The sequence below is a fragment of the Budorcas taxicolor genome, chromosome 1 (assembly GCF_023091745.1).
Source record: "Budorcas taxicolor isolate Tak-1 chromosome 1, Takin1.1, whole genome shotgun sequence".
Lineage (NCBI taxonomy): Eukaryota > Metazoa > Chordata > Mammalia > Artiodactyla > Bovidae > Budorcas > Budorcas taxicolor.
This window is the reverse complement of record NC_068910.1, coordinates 176,220,177-176,247,846: the sequence shown is the minus strand read 5'-3', so window position 1 is coordinate 176,247,846 and position 27,670 is coordinate 176,220,177. Positions and strand designations below refer to the sequence as shown.

At 38.8% G+C, this 27,670-nt stretch overlaps 1 protein-coding gene and 1 non-coding gene across 2 annotated transcripts in view; one reads left to right on the top strand and one right to left on the bottom strand.

The window, feature by feature from the left end:
- Positions 1–27,670, bottom strand: part of PLCH1 (phospholipase C eta 1) — a 291,635-nt gene that overhangs the window by 65,639 nt on the left and 198,326 nt on the right. The window contains exons 5-8 of the mRNA XM_052637717.1: positions 24,765–24,895; positions 20,584–20,754; positions 7,801–7,894; positions 5,366–5,569 (exon numbers count right to left, since the gene is read on the bottom strand). Coding sequence (XP_052493677.1) covers positions 5,366–5,569; positions 7,801–7,894; positions 20,584–20,754; positions 24,765–24,895 — 600 coding nt within the window. The remainder of the gene's footprint in view (positions 1–5,365; positions 5,570–7,800; positions 7,895–20,583; positions 20,755–24,764; positions 24,896–27,670) is intronic.
- TRNAG-GCC (transfer RNA glycine (anticodon GCC)) lies at positions 5,006–5,079 on the top strand. Its single transcript has one exon. It is a non-coding gene; the product is annotated as a tRNA-Gly (tRNA).

Below are 27,670 nucleotides of genomic sequence, written 5' to 3'. Positions count from 1 at the left end.
TCTAATTTTACTTCTTTCACTTCACTGTTCTTTTATGAAGTCTCAATGACCCTCTCAAATCAAAACCAGGGCTTTTCATTATTGTTCACTTAAACTCATTATGTTTTCATTAGATTTATTTCCATTTTATTAATTCTACAGTAGTTCTAAAATGGCATTGACTTCTGAAGTCCAAATCTTTAGGCCCTGCTAAGTGTAACGTGAACATGGACAAATGATTTAATAATTTAAAGTATTGCTTCCCCATCCATAAAAAGAAAACTAAGAACAAGACTTGAATCATAAGTTTGAGTGATTTATAAATAAGTACCTGTGAAGTTTATAATCCTACATGGCACATAGTAATCATTATTGTTATTGATACTATTGATACTGTTATGTGTATGGACAAACTCACTGGCCCCCAGCTGAGGAAACACAAAAGCTTCCTCATCATCCTCCCTGACTCAGAGTTTGTCTTCCCTTGTGTTACACTCCACTACCAGACTAATTTCTCCAAACACTGCTTTCTCCATGTCATTACTTTGCTTTGAAGCATATTCAGTGCATAACATAGCATCCAGTACATATTATGTACTCAGTAGATATATGTTAAACGTATAAATAAACAGTCTATGAAAGCTGCTGCCTGCTTAACTCTAAGGTCCCTCCCTATCTCTGGTGCTAGAGACTTGCCATTCAGCTAAGCCTGTCTTCTCTCTGGCCCTGGTTCAGAAAGTGAAAGTGAAAGTGAAGTCGCTCAGTCGTGTCCAACTATTTGCGACCCCGTGGACTGTAGCCCACCAGGCTCCTCTGTCCATGGGATTCTCCAGGCAAGAATACTGGAGTGGGCTGGACTACAGTTCTCAGCTTCCCTTGCAGTAGGACATGCTGCTGAAATGTGGGTAGAAGCGATGTGCACCACCTCCACGTCTGGCCTTACAGTCATTCATGCTCCCTCTTCTGCTGTGATTTGGAAGTTGTGCTGAAGATGGCACAGATGCTGAGGGAAAGAGCCTGCACCCCTAAATCACTGCCTGAAAGACTCCCCCATTAGGAACAGCTATTTTGGACTTCACATAAAAACTAAACTTCAGTTGTTTTAAGGCACTAGGATTTTAGGCTTAACTGTTTAAAAAACTAGTTAATTAATATCCTAGTCAAACATTTTTTTCTCCTAACAACCAAACTACCAGACTTCTTTCAGTTAGGCAAGCTTCCTTACATACAATCCTACTTCCATATCTTTGCTTCTTTCATTTAAGGTCAACTGACACGTCCTCCTTCACTTTGCTCCTTTCAGTCCCAATCCAGGGTCAAATCCTGAATTAAGAATTAGGATCCTAAACAAGGATCCCCCATAGATAATCTTGCCAGCTCTCATGACGTTGCCCTTCCTTATGATAGGGGGTCACAAATTCAAATACCAACAAGAACCTGAAAGTAAAAGCATTAGTCATGTCCAACTCTTTGCCACCCCATGGTCTGCAGCCCTCCAGGCTCCTCTGTTCATGGGATTTCCCAGGCAAGAATATTGGAGTGGGTTGCCATTTCCTTCTCAGATCTTCCCAACCCAGGGATCGAACCCGTGTCTCCTGTGTGGGCAGATGGATTCTTTACCACTAAGCCACCAGGGAAGTCTCTGGGCCTGAATGAAGTCAAATATATGAAGGTATCTTCTCAGAAGAGAAGCTTCATCCATCTTTTGACATGTATTTTATATTCTTTGTTTGAATACAGACATGAAAAAAATAAAGATGTTTCAAAAGTATGTAACTTAACAATATACCCCAATTTATATCCCATCTTAGAAGAAAAAGGGCATAACAGGGTTCCTCATAAATGAGTTACTATCTTTTGAAAAAGAATGCAAAGTAGTAGGCAATGCCACACTAACTTGATTATCATATACCCATAAAAATATCTCTTCATAAGTAACCACATTAGTCATGTGGTGTTCTTTTGCTAACATTTATAATAAGGAGAATTTGCATAGTTGAGGATGGTCTCCTAACATTCACTTTTTAGGTCTGTTTTATCACTTGTCTGTTAAATGAGGAAAACAACACTCCCAAATGGTGCTGGCATGTGAATGACTAGCATCCATCAGTTCAGCTCAGTTCAGTTCAGTAGCTCAGTCATGTCCGACTCTTTGCGACCCCATGATTCACAGCACGCCAGGCCTCCCTGTCCATCACCAACTCCCAGAGTTCACCCAGACTCATGTGCATCAAGTCGGTGATGCCATCCAGCCATCTCATCCTTGGTCATTCCCTTCTCCTCCTGCCCCCAATCCCTCCCAGCATCAGGGTCTTTTCCAATGAGTCAACTCTTCACATGAGGTGGTCAAAGTATTGGAGTTTCAGCCTCAGCATCAGTAGCTGAGTTCAAATGGCCATGAAGACCTCTTGTAAGAGCTAGTGCTGTGACGAGAACATTGGCAAAGTAGAAATCCTCTAACCAGTTTCCTAGCCACGAAATAGCCAAGCCCATTTTTTCAATCAGACCACACAATAGAGGCCCCCCAAAGCACCCTGACAAAGAGTTGGTCAGATCTGAGGGCCAGCTGAGAGGTTAACATGACAGCTTTTCACAGTGGAATTTAGAAATGTTCCACCCTGATAGCACTCCCAGAGATAACAGGGAAAGCTGTAAACCGATTATAATGGCAATGCAACATCAGTTCCATAATAAGAGTGAAAATCCCCTGGACAGAACATCCATATTTATTAAGCAACTAGGGCTGAAAATCAAGGGAAGTGAAAGGCCATGTAAAAAAGAAAAATGTTGTCTACATGATTTGTTGACAAACCCACTTTATCAAAAACAAGACTGATCAGTGTTCCGCATGACATGACATACACCCTGACCAAGGATATCGCTGCAACTGAACTAGTAGGGATGGAAAACACAATATTAACAACACAGAAGCTTGAAAGTAGAGAGATTCTTCAGGTCACAGTACCATGAAGAAACTGTCCAGAAGCATTACTCTCCTCCTCTAAGTACTATACTTGACAAGATCTGCTTCAGAAAATAATCTGTGGGCCTGCAGTTTTTAATCCACCACCTGCTACATTCTATAAATCAGGCTCCTTAAATCCTAGCTGCAGCTGCTTAACAATAAAAACAACTTTATCCGGAACCAAAGTAGATAAAGCACGGCTGGGGGTCTATAGATTGGTGCCTCCGGACCCAAGATTGAAGTGTAAGCTAAGATCTTCATATTACAAGGCTGACAAATTGTCAGGAGAGCACAAAAGATCAGGTTATCAAGTTCTAAAGTCTTTAGGAACAGGTAGATATTTAGATGCCAAGCAAATACCTCCTATTAAAGCCAACCTTCCCTCTGTGCTTTGCATTATGTTTTCTGGCCTTCCTTATGTGACCAGATGGCCTGCATTTGACCTCACCTTGGGCTGGTCATGTCATTCAATGCTTGTTCCTCCAAAGACCACACAGGCTTCCTGGAGAAGCAAAGTGGCGCAGTCAGACAGCTTGAGTTGAAATACCAGCTTCCAACCTTTCCAGCTACAGGACCTTGAGTCACCAACCCTACCCCTCTTCTTAAGGAGATCACTCCATCTTCCTTAGTACTGTAAGAACTAAATGAGAATGTATGGAAAGCAATTAACCAGAACCTAGCCCACAAAAGGGAATGAAATCATGGTGAATTCCCTGTTTCTTCCCAGTACATTAAAAGCCAAGGTGACCACCATAGTTTCAAACAGGAAGCTGAGTACGTACAAAGCTGACCAAGTCTCCCAGATAAATACACTTCTTCTTCTCAACAAAACCTTCCAGAAACAGCAGCTTGACTTTCGCTGTCCAGTCATAGACTATTGCAACAGTGAAAACTTCACACCGAACCATAGAGGAGGAATTTGCTGATGCAGGTTTGGGGAGGGAGATATTTGAGAGACTGCAGTCCCCCAAGTGGTCTTATACATTTTCACCTACACTTACACATGAAGGTCTCTGTAAGTGATCTCATAAACTACCACATAGGAAACTCAGAATTGTGGAATCTTTATCTTGTCTGGATCCTTCTATTGAGTTCACACATTGTTATTTAACTGACTGATAGGAATGTCTAGATAAACGTTACAGAGTTACTATAAACCCAACCCAGGGAAAGCTGAACTCATCCACTCTCTTCCTTTCAGGCCCCAGAGTAGGTGATGGCTCCATCACTCCTTCCAGCACTCCCTTGCATGCCTTACTTCCTTCACTTTTCTCGCCAGGTCCTGCAAATTTACTTCTTTAATATCCATATAAGCTTCTTTCTCACTTAGTCTAAGCTTTCATAATCTAATCTTCTATAATCCTTCCTTTGAATCATTTCAATAGCTTTCCCACGATTCTGCTTGCCCCAGTTTCACCTCTCTTACCCCTCTACAAACATATATCACTTTAAAAAATTTCTTCCTACACTGCTGCCCAAGCAATCTTTCTAAACTGCAAGTGTGACCATATCACTGTAGGTATTAAAACAGTTCACTGGACCATTATTACCAAAAGCTAAACCTGAAGCTCCTTATCACAGCACTCATACCCTTTCTCACAGACCCATCTATTTTCCCTGACTGACTTCTTATCTCATTTTACCTCACCCCTTCACTCTCTGTACCCGCTTTCTACCATGTATGCATCAACTGGTAGAATTCTCACACCATATTATTGTTTTTAGTGTCCACTTCTTCTATTAGACACATCTAAAGATGTGAGTTACTTAAAGACAGAAACTATGTCTCACATCTGTGTCCTCACCCCCAGGAACCTCCTAGAACTTTAATAAATGTTAGCTGATTGGCACATCATTAAGTATCTTAAAAATAAACAGTTATTCTAAACTATTTTTACCATCATTTAATCAAAAAACTTCCTAGGAAAAACTTCCATGTTCATCACAATTTTTCAGCACCTGAAGGTGTGCCTCCCAATTGCTAGTACATATCTCTCTCTCTGCTTGAACTGTAAGGGGGAGACAGGATTATGAATTAAGAATGACTTTACAGAGGGACTTTCCCCTGGTGGTCCAGTGGCTAAGACTCTGCACTGCCAATGCAGAAGGCCTGGGTTCAATCCCTGGTCAGGGAAGTAGATTCTGCACACCACAACTGAAAAAGGACCTTGCATACTATAACTAGAAGATCCCACATGTCCAAATAAATAAATGTTTTTTAAAAAGAAAGGAAGATCACAGGCAGTGACCATCCTGCTCACTCTTGAAAAAAAAGAAAGAAGAAGAACCACTTTTTAATTAGTGGGAAAATGATTTTAATTAGTGTGAGTACATTTTTTAGGTCTCCATTATTTCCACTAGACTTTATTGACCAAAGGACATATTCATCAACACACAGTGGTGCTCAGACAAGGCACGCACCTTCCACACAGCGACAGCCCTCCTGCAGCACCCGCGCGTACATGTCCACTTTGGACTGAGACAGGAGCTGGTCCCCGGTCAGGTATGTGTTGTGGGAGGAAGCAATGTAGTAGTTGCACAGTGGCTGATCCATGTCCTGGTACACTTCATGATGCAGGGGGTTAAAGATGTCACAAGCAGGACTACGCATGAAGTTCGTGAAGCCTTTGGAAGAGAGAGGGAAGTATTATAGCTTCGAAGCCAAGGACTTCCCTGGCGGTCCAGTGGTTAAGACTGCCTTCCAGGGCAGAGGGTGTGGGTTCAGCCCCTTGTTGGGGAATTAAGATCCCACTGACCTCGAGGACAAAAAACCAAAATACAAGACAGAAACAGTACTGTAACAAATTCAACAAAGGATTTAAAAAATGGTCCACATCAAAAAAAAAAAAATTCAAAATAAATAAGTAAATAAAGCCTATATACTTACCTGACTCCAACGAGTACAAAAGAGATCAAAATTTGTCCAGAGTGCTTATCTTATTTACCTTCAGGACAACCTTTGCAGGGAATACTGAGGCAATAGGGGGATTGCCCAGGTCAAATAGTGTCAAAAACTGCACTGTGACTTTGGGGAGTAGCAGTTTAAATGTAACCTAAAGAAAAACAGACTTTTTAAGAATTTTGATTGGGGGAGTGAGTGGCTTATTGCAAAGCTATTCAGTAACTTCTGAGCTCCAGCTGTGAGTATGCAGTGTGACCTACCGGGTGGCTGATGCAGTGTTAAAGCCATATTTATCCAAAGTGATATACTGATCAACAGCAATCTGATAGGTTGTTAAGCTGATTTGAAAAACAGTATTGTCTGTGTCATAGTGGAGGTAAAGGTCAGCAGTTAGGCATAGCGTAAAATCAGGGTACAATTATTTGACTATGAAGCTGGTTTGGGAAGATGCTGCTAATGGCCAGCACATTTGACAAAAGTGATAAAGTGCTGTAAGATTATGTAGAAAACTCTCAGTTTTTCTACAGTTTTTCAAAAACATAAGTGTCTGGGTAGGAGAGGCATTCATTAATACATCAACAAATCGTAAATGTCCTACAAGTACTTAAATGATCACTGCTGCTGCTAAGTCACTTCAGTCGTGTCTGACTCTGTGTGACCCCATAGACGGCAGCCCAACAGGCTCCCCGTCCCTAGGATTCTCCAGGCAAAAACACTGGAGTGGGTTGCCATTTCCTTCTCCAATGCATGAAAGTGAAAAGTGAAAATGAAGTCGCTCAGTTGTGTCCGACCGTCAGCAACCCCATGGACTGCAGCCTACCAGGCTCCTCTGTCCATGGGATTTTCCAGGCAAGAGTACTGGAGTGGGATGCCAGTGATCACTAGGGTAAATCATTTCAGCTCTTCAAAAATCCTGTGGTAAAACCACCAGTAGATATCCTGGGAAACTCTGGAGAATTTATGCTTATCTTCATGGTTATGAACATAACTTAGAAAGTATGTTTAATTGCATCTCTTAAGGCCCTACACCAAGGAAGTGATTCATTTATTGGTAAAGAAAGGTCCAAAGTAGTTTATCTCCTTTCATTGTTTTTAAAATAGCTTTTAATTATAAACATTAAATCATTTCTCTTCATTTTAATTAGCCTCTGTCCCCGGAAGTAAACATATAGTATCAAAACCCCCTTGTCCACACTGAGCCTGTTTGGGGAATAGGAGGCCAACAATCAAAACTGGTGAGATAATACATGGCTTCAGATGCTCTTGTGGGCAGTGGGGGGTGCCAGTGGTTTTTTTTAAAATTAAGATTATCTGTTCTGCCTAAGACCTGTTCTCTTTTGGGTAGCAGACTACAGTTCATTTCCCTATATATTTTAAATACATGGAACTTACAAATACATGCAGCTATATACATACCATTTCATTCATATGTAAAAACCTAGGAGCTAGATTCTGAGTATAGAACTGTGGGCAAATTACTTAATTTCTTTAAGCCTCACTTTCTTCAACTATAAAATGAGATAGTCATTAACAAAATTTTCAATTCCTACAACCTCTCTACCACTACCAACTAAGTAAAACGAGTTAGTTGCCAACATTTTAAAAGAAACATGTTTGTTTATTTTTAAGACCAAATTCTCCTTCCTTAGGTTGAGACTATTTCTAAAAATTAGGCATTTAAGAAAAGTCAAAATATTTCTTGGCATATATTATACATAGTGGCATCAAGCTGACTTGCTCAGAGTGGAAAATGCTATTGTCATTGCAAAAGCAGGAGAAACACCAAGATCATGACATCTGATTTGTAGGAAATTATGTGTGTGTTGTGGATTTTGTTTGAATCATCTGTAATTCCAAGGATATCTCCCGGTTTCTTTTCCTAAAAATTTTGCTAGAAGGTAACTTAATAATACTGAATGGAGAAATGAGAAATTAAGAGTATTAATTATTTTACCTTCTATGCCAAGGACATTTTTCGCCTTATTTTCTTCAGAAACTTCAAATTTCCTTATGATGTCAATACAATAGTCTGTTGTCACATTTGTCATCTAAACAAAACAGAACAATAGTAGAGAACCTGCAATTTCATGAGATATTTTCCTCCATGCTAAAAAGGCACATGGATTTAAGTATTCTTGATACAATACAAAATGGTGAAATGAGCAGTGTTTGAGGTTACTTGTGTCATAACTACTTAGTCTTTGGAAAATTATTATGAACTCAGTATTCTTCTGCAGCTTTCAGATTTAATCAGTGAAAATAGTCCTTCAACTATTAGACCAATGTTCTCCATGAAGCAATAAGATTAATAAAACCAAGTCAATAATCAGTGCAAATACATGACTGAAAATCCACTCACTATAAGCCAGTAGCTAGCAAAAGTAATGCCTTCCATACAAACACTGAAGTTGGCTAATCATAAATTGTATGTAAAAAGCAAATGACTCTCTACCAAAGCATAATGTTCTAGGTAAATCCACCTGTGTGTATATATCTACAGATCCTTCCACCAATTCATGGGAGCAATCTGCCATACTGATTCAAGAACATAAAGGTTAGCAAAAGATAATAAAAAGGTAGGTGAGAACTCTAGAATGAGAGTGCTTATATTCAAATCAACTGCCTCATATTAACATACAACATGTGCTTTTAATATTCAAATTAACTGCCTTACTTAAGAACATATGTACCAGTGTATTCTTACATAAGTCACTCCCATTCTCTGTGGCTACCTTATAAGGTAGCTGTGAGGATTAAATAGATTAATAAATCTAAGAAAAATGTATGCATATGCTAATAGTACTGAATTAGTCTGAAGTTTGCTCCCTGATAGCTTAGTTGGTAAAGAATTCACCTGCAAGCAGGACACCCCGGTTTGATTCCTGGGTTGGGAAGGTCCCCTACAGAAGGGATAGGCTACCCACTCCAGTATTCTGGGGCTTCCCTTGTGGCTCAGCTGGTAAAGAATCCGCCTGCAATGTGGGAGACCTGGCTTCTATTCCTGGGTCAGGAAGGTTCCCTTGAGAAGGGAAAGGCTACCCACTCCAGTATTCTGACCTGGAGAATTTGATGGACTATAGTCCACGGGGTTGCGAAGAGTTGGACATGACTGAGCCACTTTCACTTTGCTGCAAGTACATTACATGCTTACTGTGTTACTAGGAAAAGCAAACTCTGAGAATAATCTCTTTAATAGTAACAAAGGATGTGATATTTTGATCAAAAATTCATTCAGTCCCACAATTGAACAACAATATTTAAATATACTAACGAATAACAATAGAAGATAAGTTGGGAGCCAGTATTTTATATTTCTATGATATTCTCAAAAATTCCATTACCTCTTAGGTTCAATACTTATGTTCTAGTGAACTCTAAATTCAAACCATCTATTTAATATCATTTAAATTTTTGCAGGGGAAGAAAAAGCTCTACAATGCAACCATTTTTGCATGTTTGAAAGAGCACAGAATGCTTTGTTCCCCTAAGGCTAGCCGCATTCTTTGCATAAATTTTATAGTCTTTACTGCATGCAGAGGCCTCCTTAGCAGACATCACCCCAAAATACATAAATACATGATATCATGCTACCTGTGAGTAACTTGACTGAGCCAATCTGGCTTTTGACTAGCTCATTGATTCATCTGTTATAATCTAGAGACTTATCACATGCAGTTTAAAAGATAATTTCTCACAAAATAGAAAGAAATTGATTTTAAAAAATTGTATTTCCATCGGAAAACTGAGTTTACATTGCAATTATTTGGTTTATCAGGCCATTTGTTCAGAGACATCAAGGCCTTGCACTAGCCTCAGTCTACCAGGAGACTGTGAGATCTAAAAACAAAATTCAAGCAAACAACAAGAAAAAAAAATCCTGGCATCCTAGGATGGACTTAATTGCCCATGAGAACATGTTACTAGCTCAAAACACAAAGAATGTGCTAAGGAAAATCATCATATTTGAAAAGTATTCATTAAATTAGTGAAAATATCAGTAGGCATTCTAGAAAGCCCACAATTTTCTGAGCACCATATAAAAATTAATAAGAGCTAATCGAAAATACAAGTATTAAGGATTTTTTTTTTAATTTTAAAATCTTTAATTCTTACATGTGTTCCCAAACATGAACCCCCCCTCCCACCTCCCTCCCCATAACATCTCTGTGGGTCATCCCCATGCACCAGCCCCAAGCATGCTGTATCCTGCGTCAGACATAGACTAGCGATTCAATTCTTACATGATAGTATACATGATAGAATGCCATTCTCCCATATCATCCCACCCTCTCCCTCTCCCTCTGAGTCCAAAAGTCCGTTATACACAGCTGCGTCTTTTTTCCTGTCTTGCATACAGGGTCGTCATTGCCATCTTTCTAAATTCCACATATATATGTGTTAGTATACTGTATTGGTGTTTTTCTTTCTGGCTTACTTCACTCTGTATAATCGGCTCCAGTTTCATCCATCTCATCAGAACTGATTCAAATGAATTCTTTTTAACGGCTGAGTAATACTCCATTGTGTATATGTACCACCACTTTCTTATCCATTCATCTGCTGATGGACATCTAGGTTGTTTCCATGTCCTGGCTATTATAAACAGTGCTGCGATGAACATTGGGGTACATGTGTCTCTTTCAATTCTGGTTTCCTTGGTGTGTATGCCCAGCAGTGGGATTGCTGGGTCATAAGGGAGTTCTATTTGCAATTTTTTAAGGAATCTCCACACTGTTCTCCAAAGTGGCTGTACTAGTTTGCATTTCCACCAACAGTGTAGGAGGGTTCCCTTTTCTCCACACCCTCTCCAGCATTTATTGCTTGCAGATTTTTGGATCACAGCCATTCTGACTGGTGTGAAGTGGTACCTCATTGTGGTTTTGATTTGCATTTCTCTGATAATGAGTGATGTTGAGCATCTTTTCATGTGTTTGTTAGCCATCCGTATGTCTTCTTTGGAGAAATGTCTATTTAGTTCTTTGGCCCATTTTTTGATTGGGTCGTTTATTTTTCTGGAATTGAGCTGCATAAGTTGCTTGCATATTTTTGAGATTAGTTGTTTGTCAGTTGCTTCATTTGCTATTATTTTCTCCCATTCAGAAGGCTGTCTTTTCACCTTGCTTATATTTTCCTTTGTTGTGCAGAAGCTTTTAATTTTAATTAGATCCCATTTGTTTATTTTTGCTTTTATTTCCAGAATTCTGGGAGGTGGATCATAGAGGATCCTGCTGTGATTTATGTCTGAGAGTGTTTTGCCTATGTTCTCCTCTAGGAGTTTTATAGTTTCTGGTCTTACATTTAGATCTTTAATCCATTTTGAGTTTATTTTTGTGTGCGGTGTTAGAAAGTGATCTAGTTTCATTCTTTTACAAGTGGTTGACCAGTATTAAGGATTAACTCATTGAAATACAGTAAAACCTCATAACAATGAGAATGGAAATATAAGCAAATCAGTTCCCATCCTTCTTCCAGCCTTGCTTTCTTTTAATTAACCTCCCAAGAGCAAAATCCTGCCCTTAACACAACTGAGTTTTCCAGACCTCACTTGGAAAGTTATATTGGGATTTTACTGTATGAATGAAGGTTCAACATACGTTAATACTCTTTAGTGTTCTTTCCCCCCTTGTTTTGTGTTCTATTTGACATGAATGATAAGATGAAATAGGAACATTTTCTTCCTCTTTCCCATGGAGTTCACTTGAAAGTCTTGTTTGCTATCAATATCGGAGCCCCTCACTGTCTCTTAACATTGACGATTGTTTATTCTATACAAGGCAAATGGTGTAAAAAAGAACTTGAGGAAAATTTGATAACATGTTCATAATGTAATCAATGCTGTGCAGTTTATTAAAAGTTCTTACATCCATAATCTTTATAGTTCTTGTAAACTTAGTATTTTTATCTTCATCTTGTAAGTAGGAAAATGGACACAAAGAATGGTTACCTATCACAATCAATCAAACAATCATTAAAAGGCAGAACAAAGGTTCAGATTTCAACTTTCTGAATTCAAGTCCAAAGCTTTTTCTTTTGTTATATCTATTGTCTGGGTGTTTTTCTATATTTCTACTGAGAAATTGAAATACTTTCCAAAGCGAGTATTTTTTTTAGTGTAACTGAAATTCTCACATTTTAACTTAACTTCTGAAATTTCTGTAACTTTCAAATCCATTCATTTGACTTCTTTGATAATTCCAAATTGGAATGATTCCCCAAACACAAAATCATAATATAATTTGTAAAGAATTTCAACATGGCTAAACTCTCTTCCCTTTATTTTTACCAAAGTAACATATTCATAATTAAGCCAGTCAAAACTAAGGTGTTTATGACTAAAAGCAGAATTTCCCCTCTATATATATAGAGCCACTGTCCAGAGGTAATAATGCCAACATCTCTAGATACTTCTCGTGGAATGTCTTCATCTTCTTAATTATTAGGTATACGATGCTATTTCCTGTTTCATACACTTTAAACATTATATCCTTTTACTGTTTTAAAAAAAGACAGCTCTTTGGGGCCAGCAAAACTTTCTCCATCCATCCTCCTAGTAGAGTTATATTTTAATTTTTACTAAACTGCTAATATAACTCTCCAGGGTATGCAAATGTTAACTCTGAGTCTACTGTATAATCTGGTTGTGCTTCTGCTCTAGAATTTTTTTCTGATTTAATTGCTGAAATTCCCACCCATCTGTTTAATTTACAATGTTCCTATCACAAATTTTTCCCAGTGACTCTAATGGTATCTCAGTATTATTTTCCACATCAAGGCAACAGGTAATCCATGAATTTCATTTTCTCCTCTATAAAGGTCCTCCTTCCAGGCTGGTTGAGTTCTAGAACTTCACTCAGCTTTTTGTCCTAACTTCATTGTGTCATTCTTATCGAAGAGCATTTGAGAAGTAAATCATTTATTTCTTGTACGTATTTTTGTGTGTTATCTGTTTTTTTTAATTCTGTGCACACATTTGGTTGACAAATTAACCAGGCAGAAAATTCTAGGTCAGAAATCATTGCTTAATTTTTTTTTTTTTTTGGCTTCCGGAATTACTGTTGAGAAGTCTGAAGCCATTCTGATTCCAATTCTTTCCAGAGGACCTATTTTTGTTTGTTAATTTGGTAAGGGATTTTTTCCCCCTTTATGCAAGCTTTTAGGGGTTCACTTTAACCTTAGCATTGCAAAATTTCACTGTGATTTGTCTCTATGTGGATCTTTCTATATTCACTGTGCTTGGCACTCAGTGGATGTCAGCAGTTTAGACACCCCTACCTTTTGGTGCTAATCATCTTTTAATTACTTGTTTGATAAATATCCTCCCTTCTAGCTCATCTTTTTCTGTAACTCCTATCATTCAGATAGCCGACCTTCAGGATTAATCTAATTATTTTCTTCTTATTTATCTATTTCTTTACTGTATATTCTCCTTTTGGGGAAATTTTCTCAACTTTATCTAAGACAACTAACAAATGTAGTTCCCTGCTCTTCTCTTCCTCTGAGTCTTCTTTTCTCATAGCACCTTGCTCTTTCTTCATGGCGGCAACTTTTTAAATTACTCTGATGCATTAATGTCAGTTTCTAAAGTTTCCTTCCCTGCATTGTCTCTTTCCTCTAAGTTTCTTGAGTTACTTGTTTGCCTTTGTCTCTTTCTTTATAGCAGAGGATTTCCTCAAACGTGTGGTAAGCCCTGGTTATTTAAAGTGCATTTTTTAAATCAACTATTTAAAAACCTACTTAAAACTAAGGCAAGAAAAAATTGGTTGAAAGCTGTGTTCTTGAGCAGAGCTTAGTGACTAGTAAGCTTCACTGTAGAGTTCTCCGGTGGGACTCTTAGGAAATTTCTGATGTAAATATCTTTGTGGGGGGCGGGGGGGGGGGGAGGTTCCCCTTGAGTTTATCTCCTAGAGCTGGAGACACAGGGGGACAATCCATTCCATTTCTCTCCCCTTGCTTCTGGTGCTGCTGGTAAACCCTGGCTTGAGGCTTCATAACTACAGTCTCTGCTTCCATCTTCACATAGCCACCTTCTTCTTTCTGTGTGTCTGTGTCTTCTTTTCTGTTGCTTATAAGGACACTCATCACTGGATTTACAGTACACACGAAATTTGGGATAATTTCATCTCAACACCCTTTAGTACATCTGCAAAGACCCTACTTTCAAATAAGGTCACATTTACAGACACAGGGAGTTAGCACTTGGACGTATCTTTTCAAGCTACTATTTAACCTACCAAAGTTTGCAATATTCCTCTAAGGAAATTTTTCCAGTGTCCTACTTGGAAGGGATAAACCCAAGATCTGAACATTGGGAGAGGACTGTGGTTCTCACACTTCAGTTCAGTTCAGTTCAGTTCAGCTCATAAATATTCACTTAATCTTTGTACTCATTATCCATTTCCAAAACTTAAGAGACTTAAAACAACCACTACTAACTTGTTGACAACTCTGTAGGATGGTAAGTGGGACTGGGTCCAGCCACACAATTATTCTGTTTTCACCTGGGGGGTTTCTAGGTAAAAATAGGCAGCTAGTCACTACAGTCATATAGTCCAAAATGGCTTCACCAACATGACTGTGGTTGCTGTTGGCTGGGCCTCCTTATGTGGTCTCTCCTCCTCAGAAAAAGTACCCAGCTTCCTCACATGATAGTCTCACAGCCCCAACAAGGCATGAAGGAAACTGCCAAGGCTCTGAAGCCTACACTCCTTGCACATTAATTCTGCAACAATCCACTAGTCAAACCAAGTCATGAAGTCAGCCCAGGTTCAAGGGGCAGAAAAATAGACTCCACTTCTTGACAGGCAGAGAAGCAAAGTCGTATTGTAAAGCAACACACATACAGGGACACGGGGACTACTGTAGCCATCTTTGAAAACTGCCTGACACATCTCCTATGTTTCAGGGCCCTTGCTCAGGTGTGCCTGGCATGACTTAGTCCAGAGTCTTCTGGTCCACCCTCCTCCGGTTCTTAGCTTCAGTTTCACGCCAGGGTGTAGAAGGGACAGCTGCCCTGCTACCACGGGGAGGGGAGAGGATCTGGAGCCCTAGCATCATCTGGATCAGACTTCCAACCAACGCTTGTGCTTTCAACCCCTGCTCCTCTCCTGTTTTCAGAGTATTGTGTGAATTTCATTCTTGAGCTTTCTTGGGTTCTTCAGGCAAATGAACGTGTTTGGTGGTTTCTTGCTCTGTGGGCTTGGGTTTCAGTGCTCTGAGGTCTCCTTTAGATCAGACAAGTTTCAAGATATTGCTGTTTCTGTATCCTCTCCTACTGTCTTTGTCCTTGTGGTTTTACAGGGAGCAGGGGTCTTTTTACTATATTTTTTGGCAGTTTCAGGAGGGAGCAGGGAAACATCTCTAGATGAATGGTCATTCAGTTTCCAACTGAAAAAGACAACCGTGATAACTGTTTATCTCCCCAAAATGGCTACTCTAACTCATCCAAAAATTAAGGTACAAATTTCAAAGCATTTAAACACAAAGCTATTTCATAGAAAATGTCTTTTGGGGACTGTATTCAAGAGAAAAAATACTACAAGACACAATTACTCTGAACAGTCTCTCAACTGCTTTAATTGCAAATGATTAAGAAAAATGAAACAGATTTGGGAAAGGCTCTTAATGGAATGCTTTTTATGATGAGGAGAATGCTTTAAAAATAAAAGATAAAGGAACACTAACACCAGAAAGGGATAGTTCTAGCAGAGAGGAATTTATAATTATTTCCCACAAGAGAGGTGATATTAGAATGACCATGACTCTCACCAAACCAGTCTGGATTCAGTAAAGGGTAATGAAGGGAGAGGGGAAAAATGACATTTATATAATTGGATCAGAAGAATCAAAGGTATATTTCAACAGAAAAAAAAAAAAAAAGGCAAAATAAGCAACTGTTAGAACCACCAGAAAGGGATAATATATAGGTCTGTGTCATACAAAGTTCAATAAGAAGAGGGCCTTCTAGCATGGGATCACAAAAGTTCTGAAAATTCCCCTGGAATTAACCAACCACATGCATATTTCAGATAAAAAGCCATACATAAATAGAAATCTGCTTTTGACTCATCTATGGCAGTGCCTTTGCTCTTGGTTAAGAGCTAGAAGCATCTGCAAATTATAAAGATGCTTCAATATTCCTGCCTTCTCTTCCTCACTCTTCAATACATAAGAAACAAAAGGATTAGAAAAAAGGTAAAGGCTTGCTAAGAAAGGCTGTCGAGGAGGGTGGAGGGAATGAAATCAGATTCTTACTCCTAAACCAAAACTCTGAGAAGAATCAAACACAAAATACATTCAGCCCCAGGGAAGGAATGGAGATGCAGATGTGGAGAGTGGACTTGTGGACACAGTGAGGCGGGGAGAGAGTGGGATGAATGAAGAGGGCAGCATCAATTACACATGATCAGGTAGAAGACGGATGGCTGGTCCCTTTCTTCTCTGTTAGGTCTATCCCTTTCTGGGAGGTTGCTTAGTAGCACAGGAAGAGCCCAGTCTGCTGCTCTGTGATGACCTGGAGGGATGGGATGGGGGTAGTGGGGGAGTCTAGGGAGGGAGGGGATGTATTTACAATTGTGGCTGATCTGCACGGTTGTATGGCAGAAACCAACACAATACTATAGAACTTAAAATATACATATATGCATATATATATTTAAATTTTTTTAATAGAAAAACTGGAAAAGGGTCTCAATCAACTCTTGTACTCTAGAACCACAGACTAATGGATGTGTGTGATATTGATCTGTGGAAGCAAGGAAGTGACAGAAGGGAAAATCCAGCCAACTGGCTTTTTCCTAACTGGCACTTCTTCATGGATATAAAAGACAGTGAAAATTTCTCTGGGCACATCGTATTTCAAGGATGAAAGTCCTAATTAAACAGCAGTTGGACTTGTCAAAGTCATCAATTCAATTTTCAAAGTGCTTCAGTGAAATAAAAATGTCTGGCCTACAGGCCAATATTTGAATTCCCATAATCCTGGACAGCATATGTGGCCAGCAATGATATTTCATTTCACAACTGAGTAAATCTGTAAAATTTGAATACTCTGGTGTCTACACTAATCTGATGCCATCAGAAACGAATGAATTACTGCCATACGGATCACCAAATTGCCTCAGATTTGTTACACTGTGAAAATCCCATTTCAAAACCCAAAACCCTACAAAACTCTTGACTAATGACTCTCCTGCTGCACACTTAGATTATGTCCAATTTTTCTCTCTGTTAAAAAATGCTGAAATGCACAACTTGATAACTTTTTTCTATGCACAACTGTTTCCTTAGGATGAATTATTAGAAGTAAAATGGATTGGTCAAAGTTTTATATATTATGTAAAAATTGATAAATAATAAAACTACCCTATAGAAAGATTGTATCATTTTACAACTTCACCAGAAATATATGTATACCATGTTTCATACTATATTTTAACCTTTATTAATTTGATGGCTGAAAAATGGTCCCTTGGTTTTACTTCACATTTTTTAATTACTAGTGAAGGAAGAACATTTTTAATGTTATTGACATTGTAAAATTTTTTATGTTTTGCACATTTTTCTACTGAGTATTCATTTCTCCCCTCAATAGTCTGTACAGCACTTTCTACGCTAGGGAAATTCACTATTTCTCTCTTTTGTATATTGCATATTCTGAGTTTGAACCTGACATTCATTTTATCATGTTTGATATATTGGACCACATATAAAAGTTTCAGAACACTAATATTTTCCTTATGGTTTATGCCTCTTGATACGTGATAATTTTTTAAAATTTATTTTGTGTTAAATCCACATGTAGCTTTAAGCTACTTTAGAAAATTAAACTGGAAATGGGTAATCACCTGCCAGGAGCAGAAGTCACAGAACAGTGGCTTCTATTTTGCCCAACTAAAATTTGCTGATTGAATGTCAATATAACAAAAGGAGGAAAAAAATACGTGCCCCTTAGCAAGTGATATCCACTACTGCTGTTCAGCTAGATTGGGTAAATTCCACCAGCACAAATGAATTTGAAGTCAACATCTTTAAACATTTTAATTTTTCACACTGTTGTGCTTTCAAATATCTCTGTCAAAGGGCTTTCACATTCATCACCCCTATCAGTTTTCAATCTGACACTGTGAGGTAAGGAAGGTAGGTATTAACTCCCCTTTTTACAGCTTAGGAAACCAAGGCTCAAAAACAATATTGATTGGCCTGTGTAAGATTCTCCAACCAATAAAGCTTACTGAAATTAACACAATATTGTAAAGCAATTATCCTCGAAGTTTAAAAACAAAAAAAAACAACTTGCCAGGTGTGAAATGCAGACCTTCTAGACCCCTGGTCTAATGGTTTCTCTACTATACTAGGAAGAGTTCTGATGAGAAAGCGGGAGTAGTTATAATTGCAAGAAACAGGGTAATAGAGATTTAGAAACGCATATTCTCTGGGGGGAAAAAAATTCTTCTATTACTCCATTCCCATTTTCTACTTGTCTTAGAGCTAACTTTGTTAATGGAGAAGCTCAGCCTTTGCCAAATTATCAAACTAATTTAATAACTGATTATGATAAAACATTTTGCTAATACTGTCTGGCTTAATCCTTAAGAAAGCAACAATGAAATTTATAAATCTGTTATGCCTAAAATGTATGTGATGGTGGTCATGGAACAAAGTAAAAAATTACCAGGTCTAGTGTCTTTTTTCTGACACCACAGAATCTCTGATTCTCTGACACCAACTGGGTTCCAATGATGCAATTCAGTTCTGACAATGACCACCTGGAGTTAGCATTAGACCTCACAAGACTCAGGCCCACAGGCTGCCCCTATTTCAGATGCCAACCACAAATGAGGTGCTTAGGCTACCCCAGTTCTACCTGACCTATTAACAAATTTGGGAGTTCTGTCAAGGAATAATCAGAACTGGAAGTGGGTTAAAACTAAAAACAGATTTTAATCAGTTAACTACTGCAAAAAGGGGAAAAGAGAACTCAGTACAGAACTGATTCAATTTTGAATACAAGTAGAGATTCACAGCCAAGGAACAGGGGTCAGTGGAAGAAATCCCAGACAGAAGTGGGGATTTTGGCTAACCCAGCCTAATAGGATTCTTCCTGAAACGCAGGCCAAGGTGATCAAATATCACCAGGGCATAACGGTAGATGAAGAATTTTATCAGACATCGAAGGTGACTAGATGTCAAGGATAGAGATTCTGGTTAAACAGACCTAAGAATTATTGCTACAACTGGATTCTTAAGGGCAAGGCCAAAGGATGCAACCCAGTAGGAAAAGTGGCTCCAAAGAGCCTGCCTAGAGTTTGTTTAGTTAAGGAGAAAGTCTTTGTCAGTTCCTGTGACTCAGTTTCTAAGATTTACGAGAATGACATACGGAACTCAGAAAGGTGCTTTAGTTACTATTACCAGTTTATTATAAAGTATACAACTCAGGCACAGCCATATGGAAGAGATGCATAGCGCAAGGTGTGAGGGAAGATATTTACCAATGAAGTACTGTTTTGCTAGTTAAGAATTATGTCATAGGGCAGATGAATGGATAAAGAATTTGTGGTACATATATACAATGGAATATTACTCAGCCATAAAACAGAATAAATTTGAGTCAGTTCTAGGTGAATGAATCTAGAGCCTATTATTCAGAGTGAAGGAAATCAGAGAAAAACAAATATTGTGTATTAAAGCATATATATGGAATCTAGAAACAATGGTACTGAAGAACCTATTTGCAGGGCAAGAATAGAGATGGGGATGTAAGAATAGACCTGTGGGCCCAGTGGGGAAAGGAGAAGTAAAGTGAAGTCGCTCAGTCATGTCCGACTCTTTGCGACCCCATGGACTGTAGCCTACCAGGCTCCTCCCTCCATGGGATTCTCCAGGCAAGAGTACTGGAGTGGGTTGCCATTCCCTTCTTCAGGGGATCTTCCCGACCCAGGGATCGAACCCGGGTCTCCTGCATTGCGGGCAGACGCTTTAACCTCTGAGCCACCAGGGAAGCAAGGGTGGGATGAATTGAGAGAGTGGCATTGAAACATGTGTTACCATACATAAAACAGATAGCTAATGGGAAGTTGCTATGTAACACAGGGAGCTCAGCTGGTGTTCTGTGACAACCTAGATGGGCTGGGGGTGAGAGGGAGCTTCAAAAGGGAGGAGACATATGTGTGCTTATGGCTGACTCACATTGTTGTATGGCAGAAACCAAGACAACAATGTAAAGCAATTATCTTCCAACTAAAAAGAAAGAACTATGTCATAGGAGACTTCCCTGGTGGTCCAGTCAGACTCCATGCTCCCAATACAGGGAGCCCAGGTTTGATCCCCAATCAGGGAACTAGATCTCACATGCTGCAACTAAGTAAGTCCTAGTACAGCCAAATAAATAATTTTTAAAAAGAATTACATCATAGTTAATAAATACCTAGCTATATTACTAACATAAAGAAAATATCACTACAGTACCTAAAAGGAAACACACAAGACAGTAGTCACCACTTTGTGGAAAAATATGCATATTTAAGGTTAAAAATTATGTATGTGTTCATTTACTAATTCAATTTCTCTAAAGCTGCTGGGAACACATTTTTAAAACCTCATAGATAAGATTTTTTTGGAATTGTGACATTTACCCTTCTAACTTAAATTTAAAATATACCTACACTCAGCCCTAAGAGAAACCCATGTATCTTTCACAACTATTTTTAAGTAAACGTTCAGTGCAACAGTCTAATGATACCTTTTGTTCCACCTTCAAAAACTGAGCCAGTTCTTCCACAGTTAGATGATCTTTCTTGTCACTGTAGCTCAAAAGCAACAGATAAAGGTCTCGTCTCAAAGACATCATTTTGTAAAACACACAGAATTCTTCAAAAGTCAGAGTTCCCTGATTCTCATCTGTATCAGCTTCCTGAAAGAGGCACAGAAAAAATAAAGCAGTAAGAGTCTGAAATAGGAAATTCAGCAGTGGGAAATAATATTTACAATAAAAAGCTAATGTCCACTTTGCAAATGGTAAACATGTTCTTTTCAAGAACACATGGATCAATTTAAAAGTTAACTATACATTAGGCCACAATAATGTTTCAAATTATAAAGAATCAACTTTATAAAAACTAATTTCTCTGACTACAGTAAATTTATAAAGCAACAAAGAAAGCTTAAAAAACTTTGTCTGGAAACAACCATTTCTAAATAGGAAATTAAACAGAAGGAAACACATGCATCACGTATTAAAACTTGTGTGATGACACTAAAGCGGTAGTTAGAGGGGAACTTGAAGTTTTCAACTTATTAGAAAGCAAGGTAAATTAAAATCAGATGAGCTAACAATTCAACTCCAAAAGCTATTAAAAAGTTAAGCTAAGGAAAATAGAAGGAAATAACTTATAAGCAAAAGAAGAAAGCTAAACAAAATAGAAAATAAGAAGATATAACATCAAAGGTGAGCAATTAAGCCAAAAGCTGGTCTTTTGACAAAACTAATCAAAGAAATCTTGGAGAAGATTAATCATAAGCAAAAGAGAAAATACATTCAATATATCATGAAAATACTAGTCTCTTATCAGCTTCTAAACTGTGATTCAATCAAATGTAACTTTTACCTATAAAAGAATTTCTTAATTCTACATAGATAGCTTATTGCTCTAACAGCCAGCAGCATCATTGGTACCTCCCTGCTTGAAAAATCCATTTGCATTTATCTCTAGTTGAAATTATTTGCTCCTACTAATTATTGAGCAAGGATCTTTTACCATGTACCTTCCTTCTGACTGGCTGGATTTGTCATAAAACCATAAAACTGCTGGGAATATATAATGAGTAACCAATCCATTTATATGTTCTCTATTCTAAGTGAACGCAGTTGTAAAACCAAACAAAAACTGACAGGGGATGAATGGCATTTTGAAATACATAGATTTTGCAACATATAGTCAGCTGGTATGTGGTTTTAAACATAGCTTTGAAAGTCAAAGTGTATATAAAAATATATCTTTTTAAACTCATCTAACTTTGCGTCAACTATGAACAAACATTTAGACCGATATTTACATCACACAAAGTTTCTTTTTGAGGCTAATTGCTGTTTCCTTCTGTCATTTTAAAAGCAGTGATAGACTGATCTACAGAATACCAACAATTTTTGGTGTTTCAGGCTCTTGGCTGTAGTCTTTGCATCCTAAGAAAGTATGTCTAATGTTCATATTTCTGCTGCAGTTTTTTCAGAATTTATAACCCTGGATAGAGAGATGATACATTTTTCAAGATTTCTTTGGAAATGCATAAACCATTAAGAACAGTACCACTCTGAGGTTTTAAGCAATAGCCTCAAAGACTTCAAAAGAAGCTATCCATACCCTAACAGATTACTTTTAAAAAAATAAGTTGAATCTTGCACTGCAACAAGAAGGCAAAGAAAATTCCAGGAAGGATTTAATGTCTTTACCAGCAATTCAGTAAAAAAAAAAAAAAAAGAAAGAAAGAAAGAATATGCTCCTCAAAATAAAACTAAGATTCTTGTTCCCATTACTCCACCCTGAGCTACATGCAAAATCTATGGTAGAAATAGTCTATATTTACACTAGAGGCCCAGCTACTTCTCCAGTCACTCCTTGCTTGAGAAGTCTTTCAATCTTTAAATTCAAAGTCACAAAAAGAGACCTTAACGCTTTCTTAAAACATCTCCAAAGTAGAAGGGAACCTTCCTACACTGTAGGTGGGAATGTAAATTGGTGCAGCTGCTATGGAGAGCAGTATTAAGGTTCCTTACAAAATTAAACATTGAGCTACCATATGACCTTGCAATCCCACTCCTGGGCATTTATCCAGAGAAAAGCATGATCCAAAAGGATGCATGCATCCCAACATTCATTGCAGCACTGTTTACAATAGCTAAGGCATAGAAGCAACCTGAATATCCATCAACAAAAGACTGAATAAAGATGTGGTACATATACACAATGGAATATTACGCAGCCTTTAAAAAGAACGAAATAATGTCATTTTCAGTAGCATGGATGGACCTAGAAAGTGTCATACTGCCTGAAGTCAGACAGAGAAGGAAAAATATCATAGGATGTCCCTTATATGTGGAGTCTAAAAAAAAATGATACAAATGAACTCACAAAACAAAGAGAATCATAGATTTAGAAAATGAACTTATGGTTGCTAGGGGGAAGGGATAGTTAGGGACTTTGGGAAAGTCATGTACACATTGCTATATCTGAAATGGATAACAAACAAGAACCTACTGCATAGCACATGGAACTCTGGTCAATATTATGTGCCAGCTTGGATGGGAGGAGGGTTTGGGGGAAAGTGGATACATGTATATGTATGGCTGAGTCCCTTCACTGTTCACCTGAAACTACCACAATATTGTTAATTGGCTATACCCCAATACAAAAAAATAAGAATTTTAAAGTTTTTGGGGAAAAAAACCTTCTCTGAAGTATTAACTCTGAACTCACAAGACTTTTAACATAAACATTTCATGGTTTATCCTCAAAATACATGTGCATTAGAGACAAAAGGTATCTGAAGAGGGTTAAAAATACAGAAGTAAAAATAAGTCAAAATTGAATGTTACTTCTCTTACTTCCAAAAAGTACTCCCAGATCATTATTTTTTTAAGTATAGACTTTGCCCCCCTCTATAAGTGTGCCCTCTCTGATTTAATCAGGGCTCTCTCTCCCTGTATGATGAACATCTATGAAAAGGAACAGATGGGAGATGGGGCTCACAACAGGACAAAAGTTAGGTGTCACAGGGAGTGCCAGGAACATGGTGAACCTTTCCATGTAGTTTACAGACTGTTCACTCTGTGACAACTCAGTTCACCTCCAAAGTCCCTCTCTCCATCTCTAGTTCTTTTCATAGTGTGTCTCATTCCTTCCTCCTCTTTCCTTTCTCTTTAGTGCAATGGGACCAAGTTCCCACAGTGCAAACTATCTCCAGCTTCCAAGGACAGGACCACAGGATGTGTAACTGTAAGAGGTCACAGATCAAAGCCAGCCTCCATCTTCCATTCACTGTTGCAACTCACCCCTCATGTCATTTCTGCCCTTACCACCTCTGATAACAGGAGGTCAGAAAACAAAGGGAGCAAAATATAACCCTCTTACTTAATTTTACACATAAAAAATATGAACTACCTACTCACTTAGCAAATTACTACAACACATGAATTAGGTATATGACTTATCTTCAAATAAAAGCCTTTCCAAAATTAATGTTCTAGGAATTACTAATAATTGAACACTCTCTTTGCGCCAATCTTAACTTAATAGAACTCACTTCAGCATCTTAGACGGAAGACTGAGTACAATCTGAGCTGGGGGACACAGGATAAATTTGGGTCTAAGAGTTTTCCTCCAGGACTTTCAAACAGGGAAAGAACATCTCATCTAACGCCAACAAGCAGTGGAGTGAACTTCTGGAGAGCTCCCTAAATGGCAGGAGTGATACAGCACTTCTAAATCTTAGGGATTCTAAAATCCTCAACTCCTCTGAAACAAAATAGAGGGCTCTTGAGGAGTTCCACAAGTGCTAATTTTTCACACTATTTAGTCCTTATTCTGATCCTCATTACAGACCATGAGATTGATAGATGAGATCTTATCCTCTCCAAGGGACTTCATCCTATTTACCCCATTATTAAACTGTCAAGTAAAGTGCTTATAATCACTCTGAAAATGGCAAAAATAACACATTTTAGGAAGTGAAATTGTGGATGCATGTTAAGTTTGGGAAGTTTTCTCTGATGAAATAAAATGCCTCTGTCTTCAAAGAAAAACAAAACAATATACAGCAGGTAATATTAGCTTCCACCAAGACAAAATAGCCTTTTGAAATATCTCAGTATACCATTACTCTCCAAAGTGTGTTTTACGTAAGGTCAATCCCATTGTGAAAACATACCTGAAACATTTGTCTGACTTTTCTTCGGGGCAGATTGACATTTAGTTTGTGCATCAATTGGTGTATCTCTTCAATGTTCAATAAGCCATCGCCATTCTTATCAGCTTCCTCAAAGGTCTGCTTCACCCACTTGCAGAAAGGTCAAGGAAACACTTGCCACTTACACTGTCATCAAAATAAAAACTAATTTCACAGAGGGAGGTTGATCATTAACAACAAACTTGAGAAGAAATTCTTTTGAGGAGACCCCACGATCCATAGGCTCTTAGTGAGTTACTAACAGTGACAATAACACTAAGAATGGTGAGAGGAGGACACGTGGATGTGATTCCCTTCACTGGGAAATGAGGGTCAAATCATATCACCCGGGAAGCTTATTTATTGGGCTGGCCAAAAAAGTTTGGTCAGGTTTTTCTGTAGCATCCTATGGAAAAATCCAAATGAACTTTTTGGTCAACCCTATATCTCTAGGGAGAAGCCCCAGCAAGATGAAAGGAGGGGCAAAATCCCAGTTAGAATCAAACCCCATACCCACCAGAGATGCTCAGAGGGCTCAAATAAGCCTGGGGCACACCAGGACCCAGAGAACACACAGAGACGGAGACAGAATTGTGTCTGAGTATCTCCTGCAGAGGTACAGGTCAGCAGTGGACTGCTGCAGGGGCAGGGGCTCTGGGTGCAGTAGACCTGGCTATGGCATAAGCCTTCTTGGAGGAGGTCGCCATCAATCCCACCATAGAGCAACCAGAACTTACACAAGACTGGGGAAACAGACTCTTGGAGGGCACAGACAAACCCTTATGTGCACCAGGACCCAGGAGAAAGGAGCAGTGACCCCACAAGAGATTGACCCAGACTTGCCCGTGAGTGTCCAGGAGTCTCCAGTGGAAGCGTGGGTCAGCGGTGGCCTGCTGCAGGGTTGGGGGCACTGAATGCAGCAGTGCCTACATGGTACCTTTTGGAGGTCACCATTATCTTCATTACCTCCACCATCGTTTGGCCTCAGGTCAAGTAACAAGGAAGGGAACACCATCCTGCCCATCAACAGAAAATTGGATTAAAGATTTACTGAACATGGCCCCGGCCATCAGAACAAGACCCATTTTCTACCCTCAGTCAGTCTCTCCCATCAGGAATCTTCCATAAGCCTCTTGTCCTTCTCCATCAGAGGGAAGAAAGAATGAAAACCACAATCACAGAAAACTAACCAAACTGATCACATGGACCACAGCCTTGTCTAATTCAATAAAACTATGAGCCATGCCACGTAAGGCCAACAAAGATGGATGGGTCATGGCAGAGAGTTCTGACAAAACGTGGTCCACTGGAGAAGGGAATGGCAAACCACTTCAGTATTCTTGCCTTGAGAACCCAGTGAACAGTATGAAAAGGCAAAAAATGGGACACTGAAAGATTAACTCCCCAGGTTGGTAGGTGCCCAATATGCTACTGGAGAACAGTGGAGAAATAACTCCAGAAAGAATGAAAAGGAGTCAAAGCAAAAACACCACCCAGTTCTGGATGTGACTGGTAATGGAAGTAAAGTCCATGCTATAAAGAGCAATATTGCATAGGAACCTTGAATGTTAGGTCCATGAATCAAGGCAAATTGGAAGTGGTCAACAGGAGATGGTGAGAATGACTGTCAACATTCTAGGAATCAGTGAACTAACATGTACGGGAATGGGTGAATTTAACTCAGATGACCATTATATCTACTACTGTGGGCAGGAATCCCTCAGAAGAAATGGAGTAGCCATCATGGTCAACAAGAGAGTCCAAATTGCAGTAATCGGATGCAATCTCAAAAACAACAGAATGATCGCTGTTCATTTCCAAGGCAAACCATTCAATATCATAGTAATCCAAGTCTACACCCCAACCAGTAATGCTGAAGAAACTGAAGTTGAACTGTTCTATGAATAACTATAAGACCTTCTAGAACTAACACCCCAAAAAGAAGTCCTTTTCGTTATAGGGGACTGGAATGCAAAAGGAGGAAGTCAAGAAACACCTGGAGTAACAGCAAATTTGGCCTTAGAGTACAGAATGAAGTAGGGAAAAAGCTAACACAGTTTAGCCAAGAGAATTTACTGGTCATAGCAAACACCCTCTTCCAACAACACAAGAGAAGACCCTACACATGGACATCACCAGATGGTCAACACCGAAATCAGATTGATTATATTCTTTGCAGCCAAAGATGGAGAAGCTTTATACAGTCAGCAAAAACAAGAGCAGGAACAGACTGTGGCTCAGATCATGAACTCCTCATGGCCAAATTCAGACTTAAATTGAAGAAAGTAGGGAAAACCACTAGACCTAAATCAAATGACTTACGATTATACAGTGCAAGTGACAAATAGATTCAAGGGATTAGATCTGATAGACAGTGCCTGAAGACCTATGGACAAAGGTTCATGACATCGTACAGAAAGCAGTGATCAAGACCATCTCCAAGAAAAAGAAATGCAAAAAGGCAAAATGGTTGGCTGAGGAGGCTTTACAGATAGCTGACAAAAGAAGAGAAGCTAAATGCAAAGGAGAAAAGGAAAGATATACCCATTTGAATGCAGAGTTCCAAGGAATAGCAAGGAGAGTCAAGAAAGCCTTCCTCAGTGATCAATGCAAAGAAATAAAGGAAAACAACAGAATGGGAAAGACTAGAGATCTCTTCAAGAAAATTAGAGACACCAAGGGAACACTTCATGTAAAGATGGGCACAATGAAAAACAGTAATGGTACGGACCTAACAGGAGCAGAAGATATTAAGAAGAGGTGGCAAGAATACACTGAAGAACTATACAAAAAAGATCTTCATGACCCAGATAACCATGATGGTATGATCACTCATCTAGAGCCAGACATCCTGGAATGTGAAGTCAAGTGGGCCTTAGGAAGCATCA